Raw genomic sequence first — 8,063 nt, forward strand, 5'->3', positions numbered from 1 at the left:
CAGTTGTCGCCTCTTGTCCGTTTTTTGGTCCAATAGAATTATCCCGGTCCATTTCCTCATCCTTGCTAATCTCCAGATTTATATCATACCCCACTCTTTTTCTCTTCGCATCAATTACGATAATATTATTTTGAATCGTACTCCCGCTCATATCCATCACCTCTGGTTTATCACCTCTTTCCTTATCTTCATACCCGACTTAATTTCGATTTTGAATGTGCATAACAACCTCTGCTCTGGCTATTGGAACTCCATGTATGTCCTCCATCCTGATTGTTACACAACCATTTAGACCCCAGGTTTTGGTTTTTCATATTTTTCGTAGGTGCACGTAACCATGTTCCGTAAGCCATAGTAATATCTTTTCCAACATTAGCATAGACAACTTCATAGTCACGATCAAAGTGTCCTTGTATGCCACAAACGAAATAGAACGTGCTTAATCTTTCGCACTTAAAATTAATCCAATCCCAGATACCTCTTTCCCGCGTTAATTTCATTCGTCTTCTCAAGGGTTTAGTAATATCCATAGTCACACGTACTCTATCATATGGTTTCCACCCCCCATTCATGTTTGATAGATCAGATTTGACATAAGTCCCCACGAAATTTCTAATCTGGACCCATATGTCCATCTTCTTCAACTATACTTGATGTGAATTCTTCTTCTCTGCCAATTGATGAAACAACAATAAACTCTGTTCAAAAGTCCATGGCCTCCTTCAGTAACCCTTTGTAAATCTAGGACATGGTAAAATCAAATTAATATATTTGCCCACCTAAATCATGAATCTCAACTCCCGGCTTCGGACGCCAGAGTGCAGCCAACAAGTTTTGCATTGCCTGAAAATTAATATTCTTCTCGCTCAAGAACCTCCTAACTAGAACAAATGTTTGCTTTTGTTGTATAATTTCATTATTTATTACGTAAACTCTACCTTCCTCCCGCTCTTCCAACGAGAGATTTGCATACATTTCCTCAAGACTTGTGTGTTTTATCATTATAAAGCATAAAGTATGAGAATGATTGAAAGTAATTAAACTTGTTACCAGAATAAGACATAAACTTGCCAATTAGCAAGACTGATGAGGATTAAGATAACCGTGGAGGATGATGCATGAATAAATTATATCTATACATACAAATTATATCCCTTATATATAATAAGCGTAAAAAATTTCTTATTCAAAATTTTGATTTTATATCGTCAAAACAATCTCAACCGCTGATCTGATATAATAAAAAATAGAAGGTTAAGAATATATCTTATTAGAATAAGTATATTCTTAATACAATCAAGAATAAGAAATGATTAAATTTTTTTAATATTATTCAAACACCAATTATGAAACAATGTCATAATACAATCATAAATAGAATATGCTTAGAGATATAACCAATCATAAATGAAAAAAAAGATTATATTGTTTTACTAATATTCAAAAATTAAAATATGATATAATGATAGAAAAATAAATAAAATATGATTAGATATTGTACTGTATATTGTACTATATATTATCGTAATTCAATTCGTCATCCGTATATTGCTCAATATATGCATATTTGTTGCAATAATATTACAACGAACTATGAAAAATAAAAATAATATTGCAACAATGTCGGATATAAAAATATATATATATTTGTACATTTAAAATTTTTAAAAAGTAAAAAAGGTAAAATTTACAAAGTCGTGCAACGCACAGGTTATAAGTTAGTAATATGGAGTTCAAATAATATAGAGTTCTAGTAATGAAACGGTCAGCCTAAGGAAACACATCATTTATCTATTTATTTTAAATTTGGGTGAGATGTAATGAACCAAACCATATTCTCAATTTTTTTATCTTACTTGGTACTAGGTTTGATTTTAAAATAAAATATGGTCTTATAATACTCAATCTCATATTCAGCGGATTTGGTATTTCAATTCGGTTGAGTTTATAAAGTAAATTACTGTTACAAAATACAATAACAAATCATGATTTTTTCGAAGATGTACAGGGGAGTTGTAAACTAAGTTCGCTGAATTTCCGCCGGCCAATAATATTCGACTTACTGCAATGACCCGATTTTTAAATGAAAGCTCGAAATTGACTAGGTTATCACATGTTTGAACCAATTTGTTTAGTCTCGTCCCCGTCCCCAAACTGAACCATTCACAAAACACATTTATTGTCAAATTATGACCAACAAAAGTCCAATTTTTTGAGAAATCCCGAATTTCGGCCAACCTAAATAAAATGCAATTTAAGCATTGTTAAATTCCAATTTTTAGTTATATACTAAATTATAACCGTGGGATACTCATGTTTCATTCATACATTATAATTTTATAACTGTGGGATACTCATGTTTCATATTTCATTCAAAAAAACATGTAAGGCTGGAAAATATGCAACGTTGCTGGTTAAATTAATACATTTTTGGCTTTTTTCAGTTCATATACTTCATGCACCCAATCAGCTCCGCACAACAACACTTTAACTGTCTCAGGTTTTAAACAAGATCGGTGAGGTTCAATAATTCTAATCCCAGCGCTAAAAGTTGACTCGGAAGCCACATTGCTAATAGGAATACTTAAAATATCAGATGCCATTTTAGACAAAACAGGAAATTTTGTAGAATTTCCTTTCCACCAGGATAAAACATCAAATTTTGAACATGGAGGCAGAATTTTCTCACTCAAATACTCTTCCAATTCTGACTTTGTAGGCTCAACTATACCATCAGTCTCTCGAATGAAACTCTCAAAATCATTAATTCCCCGTGGTGTCTCACGTGAAAAAAGCTAGCATCGGATGAAGATACACTTGATTCATTGCTCTCTTTACTCACATCTTTCGCTTACTTACAATATTCTAAGTACAACTCAGTCAAAACATTTGTCAAATAGTTTAAACTCCTTTCAGAATCAGTTATAATTGGATAAAGGGTGGGAAAACAAAATGTTGGTAGCTTCATCTTAAACCTTGGATCCATGACGACGCCAATTGAAATTATCAAATTAGTTCCCCCCCAATATTTCTCAACCTTTAATTCCATTGTCCGAGTCATTGTTCGAATATGCACATTAGGGTGAACAGCTTTTTGATGTATTACTTGCTTGACTCTCCTGATTTATGATAAAAACAAGTTTGAAGTGGAATATCCCGTCCCCGAAATTACTTTTTGTGACATCAGCAAACACCTCTAGGAAAGAACATACATATTCAACCCTTTCCCAATCCTCAGCCGTTGGTACATACTCTTTGAACCCCAAATCAGATGTGGAATATATTATAAAAGCATTTTTGAACTCAATAGCACAAGAAAGCATACTAAATATCGAATTCCAACGTATCGAAACATCTAGAATTAACTTTTTACACTTCAAGCCTAGCGACATGGAAATCTCAGCAAACTTAATCCTACGTGAGTCTGAGGTTGCCACGTATTTCACCCCATCCCGAATTTTATCAATTATTTCCTTAGTCGATACTAGCCCATCTTGCACACATAAATTCAATATATGTGCACAACATCGTGCATGGAACATTCTCCCATCAATTGGTAATTTATTTCTAACACTAAAAGTTTGTTTCAGGTAGCGTAATGCAACATCATTTGCAACAACAATATCCATAGTCAAAGTTCCAATTTTATCAATGATTCCCCAATCATTTAAACACTTAAAATACAGCCTCTGAAATTACTAGACCACTATGTGGGGAGGGACGTTACAAAAATTGAGAACTCTCATATTAAGTTTTCAGTCGGAATCAATCCAATGACCCGTGACAACCATGTACCCTAGTTTTTGATGCGACGAAGTCCACATATCAGTTGTAATATTAATCTTTCTAGCTAATTTGAGAGTTTCTCTTAATTTGTTTCTTTCAATTTCAAAAGTAATAATACAGTCTTTTATCACCATTTGCCTGCTAATTTTTTGCCAAAACGGAGTAGCAGTCTTCATCACCAAATTAAACATATAACTTTCTACATGCTTAAATGGTAATTCGTTTACCAAAATATAATAAGAAACAATTTTTCTCATCTCAGCATGATCATAAATAAAATTACCCACTATTACCTCGGAAGATTTCGAACAGCTCGGTTGAAGCTGAAGGACTGCTTGATTTGTTCGTTCGTGCAAAGTTAAACATCTATCCACGTGCTTGTTGAACGTTGTTGTGCACCCTATGCTTCCCTTTATCATTTTTTTTGTAAAATTTATATATTGCAAACTCCTGGTTGTTCTCTATAACAATATCCAAATGCGGCCAACAACGAGATTTCTTCTTTCTTTGCTGCTTCTGATAAGGCTTCTCCTGATTAGATTCTTAAATATTAAGGGCCACACTTATTATATTTCTTGAAACTTCCTCTTGTTCAGGCTGTTGGGGCTTCTCATAATTATATTCATCATCACCGCCTTCAGATTCATCACCAAGACTTTCTTCACATAAACTTCTTAATGGTTCAAATTCAGCATTTTCAGGGATTATTTCAATACGGCTCTTATTTCCGTAAGGATCCATAACTTATGTAAGGCTCTTATTTTGAGTGATAAGAATGGAAATTTTAGGAGGGATCGAGCTGCTGTTGTTTAAGAGTTAGAGAGATGAGAAGAAGAGGCGGGATCGAGCTGTTAATTTAGGGATTTAGAATTTAGAAATTTAGGGTTGGTGACTTAGATTAGGGGTTGGGTTTGGCAAGGAAAGTGGGCTAGTATTAGTTGGGCTGGGCCAAGAAAGTGGGTTATTTACTTAAATAATTTAATTTGATTTTTCGGTCAAACCGTATGATTTTTTTGAAAATCCTATTTCACGGTACTTTTTTCCATCTTTCAACGATCATTTTTCATACCATATATGCTATATTTTGACATGATTTAGAAATTTTTATTTTATTTTAACGTATTTAAAAATATATTAGTGTTGAGTCATGTATTAGTGTCTCGACTTTTTTAAAAATATTTTTCATCGATCCAACTGTATCGATGTTAATATATATATATATATATTAGTGATATAACCAAAGTTTCTACTCAAATTAATTTTATTTGGTTTGTTATTTTAACAATCAAGCATTAGTTTGACTATTACCGCTAACTAGTATTTAATCCTGATTTGTTGTTTTTATTATTTTAAAAATATTTTATATCGATCAACCGTATGGATGTCATAATATATATATTTTATTGATATAACCAAAGTTACAGATCAAAATATTTTTATTTGGTTTGCTATTTTAACAATTAAGCATTAGTTTGACTAGTACCGCTAACTAGTGTTGAGTCCTGTATTGGTGTCTCGACTTATTTAAAAATATTTCTCATCGATCCAATTATATAGATGTCAAAATAAATATATTCTAGTGATATATCCAAAAATTCATATCAAAATAATTTTATTTGGTTTGCTATTTTAACAGTCAAGCATTAGTTTGACTAGTACCGCTAACTAGTGTTTAGTACTGTATTAGTGTCTCGACTTATTTAAAAATATTTATCATCGATCCAATTGTATAGATATCAAAATAAATATATTCTAGTGATATCACCAAAAATTCATATCAAAATATTTTTATTTGGTTTGCTATTTTAACAGTCAAGCATTAGTTTGACTAGTACCACTAACTAGTGTTTAGTACTGTACTTGTATCTCGACTTATTTAAAAATATTTCTCATCGATCCAACCGTATGGATGTCAAAATAAATATATTTTAGTGATATAACTAAACTTTCAGATCAAGATAATTTTATTTGATTTGCTATTTTAACAGTTAAACATTAGTTTGACTATTACCGCTAACTAGTGTTTAGTCATGAATTGGTGTTTCAATTTTTTTTAAAATATTTTTCATCGATCCAACCGTATGGATGTCAAGATATATATATATATATATTAGTGATATAACCAAAGTTTCAAATCAAGATAATTTTATTTGGTTTGTTATTTTAACAGTCAAGCATTAGTTTGACTATTATCGCTAACTAGTGTTTAGTCATGAATTAGTGTTTCGATTTTTTTAAAAATATTTTTTCATCGATACAACCGTATGGATGTGAAGAGATATTTATATATATATATATATATATATATTAGTAATATAATCAAAGTCTTAAAAAAATAATTTTATTAATAAGTTATTTTCATAGTCAAATAACGGTTGACTTATATTTTTCGGCTCGGCTCGGCCTCATTTATGTTCGCGAACAAACTCGTGTTCGCCTTTGTTTATGTTCGCGAACAAAATCGTGTTCGCCTCGTTAATTAACAAGCTCGAGGTGTTTTGTAAGAAAGCTCGGCTCGGCTCGGTTCGTCAGGAAAAAATAAATAAAGCTAGGCTCCATTTGATCAAAACTTGGCTCGACCCGGTTCGTGAACAACCCTAGTTTTTATGAAATTATAGTGTATATATATATATTTTTTTTTTTAATCGTAGGTATCGGTAGGCTTATAAGAATTTGAGGCAAGACTTCTTCAGGTAAGTCGTTAATCGAAGAATAAATTGATTTCATCTTCTCATGCATTAAGGTCATCTTCCCCTGCTTTAGTTTTATGATCCCCTGCATTGAGGTCCTCTTCCTGTGTTTTAATTTCATCTTCCAAAGCCTTCGGCTGAGGAGCAGCTGAGTTCGGGAAAAACCCGATACCCTCTGCCTTGTTTTCATCTTCCCTGATCAACTGCTGTAACTCTCGAGAATTATTAGGTTTGCAGCTGTCTTGTGATTAAATTATGTCACGAGGGGTTGCTTGATAAAGCTGATGAACTAATTAGGGACATGGAAGTTAATGATTGCTTGCCAAATGACGTTATCTACAATACACTTATTCATGGTTGTTTACACAAGAAGTACAAAGAAGCATGTTTACTCATAGGTGAGATGAGATGCGTGCTTGTGGCTTCTTAGCAGACGCTGCTACTGCCTCCCTGGTACTGGCCTTTCTTGAACCAATACAACATGATCATCCTCTTCTCTTCTTCCTTCGTGTAAGGAGTTTTTGCCATAGTTGAGACTGAAGCATCCCTTGTTGGAAAATATGGGTATAAGTCCCATATTGGTAAGTCATATTTTTGAGCATTATGACTAAAAGATGTGTGAGATATGATGATATTCTCTTAATAATGGAAATTATTATTTTCCATTAGAATTTGGCTCAAATATTATGGCATAAATTAATTTAATTTTGTTTCAGATTAATTGATATGGTGTATGTCTTGATATATTTAATCTGATTCTGTTTCAGATTATTTATGGAATAGAGTAGCTTGCAAGTATTACACCGATTCCATAATTAATGATATTTAATTATGGAAAAGAGTAGCGCATAAGTCTATCTACACCTATATAAACACCTCTAAGGCGTTAGGGTTAGACACACCAAAAACATATTCGCCTTTAAACACAAAACTCTCTCTCTCTCTCTCTCTCTCTCTCTCTCTCTCTCTCTCTCTCTCTCTCTCTCTCTCTCTCTCTCTCTCTCGGTGATAGTTTCGTACCCGTTCAAGCTCGCTGAAGGTGCTCGTTATTCGTAACGCCGCCGCTACCTCGTTTTATCCTGGGAGGCTATCGACTCGCACATACGGTGAGAGGCGAAATAGCTTTAAGGAGACAGTTTCAACTGGACTCGAGGATCTCTCTTCTGTTTATATCTTTTCTTCCTCCGTTTGATTTCATTTACTCACGCACACATTTGTTTGATTATATGTATTAATCACAGATTGTATTAACAATCTTAAAGCTATTTTATTTTATATACATCTGTGACTGATACATCTGTATCTGCTTGTTTTGTTGAGTAACAGATCGATGGAGAACCAAACTGTGAACGATTCGATGAACATGACGGCTGATCCCAACGCACAGATCACTGGATCTGATGGGGTTCACCAGCAGCCGATTAACCCTAACGCACGGATCGTACGATCTGATGGGGGTCAAACGCCTGTTGGACATGTGCCTTCGGGACATGTGCCTGTGGGACACACTGTCATTGGACAGTTTACTGTTCCTCTTGGACAGATATCGACAGGATTCATTCCTCCGATCATACCTGCGGTGCCTAC

At 33.4% G+C, this 8,063-nt stretch overlaps 1 protein-coding gene across 1 annotated transcript; it reads right to left on the minus strand.

The window, feature by feature from the left end:
• Positions 1-2,109: 2,109 nt before the first annotated feature.
• LOC141674719 (zinc finger BED domain-containing protein RICESLEEPER 2-like) lies at positions 2,110-3,629 on the minus strand. The gene is made up of 3 exons (XM_074481420.1): positions 3,213-3,629; positions 2,454-2,795; positions 2,110-2,154 (listed from the first exon to the last, which is right to left on the minus strand). Exons 1-3 carry the CDS (start codon positions 3,627-3,629, stop codon positions 2,110-2,112), a joined length of 804 nt encoding a protein of 267 aa, XP_074337521.1.
• Positions 3,630-8,063: the final 4,434 nt, after the last annotated feature.

Source organism: Apium graveolens, chromosome 7 (assembly GCF_009905375.1).
Source record: "Apium graveolens cultivar Ventura chromosome 7, ASM990537v1, whole genome shotgun sequence".
Classification (NCBI taxonomy): domain Eukaryota; kingdom Viridiplantae; phylum Streptophyta; class Magnoliopsida; order Apiales; family Apiaceae; genus Apium; species Apium graveolens.

What these genes read in the sequence shown, in the direction of transcription:
- LOC141674719 (XM_074481420.1), bottom strand. Translation starts at nt 3,629, where the DNA reads ATGGATATTGTTGTTGCAAATGATGTTGCATTACGCTACCTGAAACAA. An exon ending in ATTGGGAAAGGGTTGAATAT is followed by an intron (nt 2,796 to 3,212) that starts GTATGTTCTTTC and finishes ATCCGATGCTAG; the next exon opens with CTTTTTTCACGTGAGACACC. An exon ending in GAGCTGATTGGGTGCATGAA is followed by an intron (nt 2,155 to 2,453) that starts GTATATGAACTG and finishes TGAATGGTTCAG; the next exon opens with TTTGGGGACGGGGACGAGAC.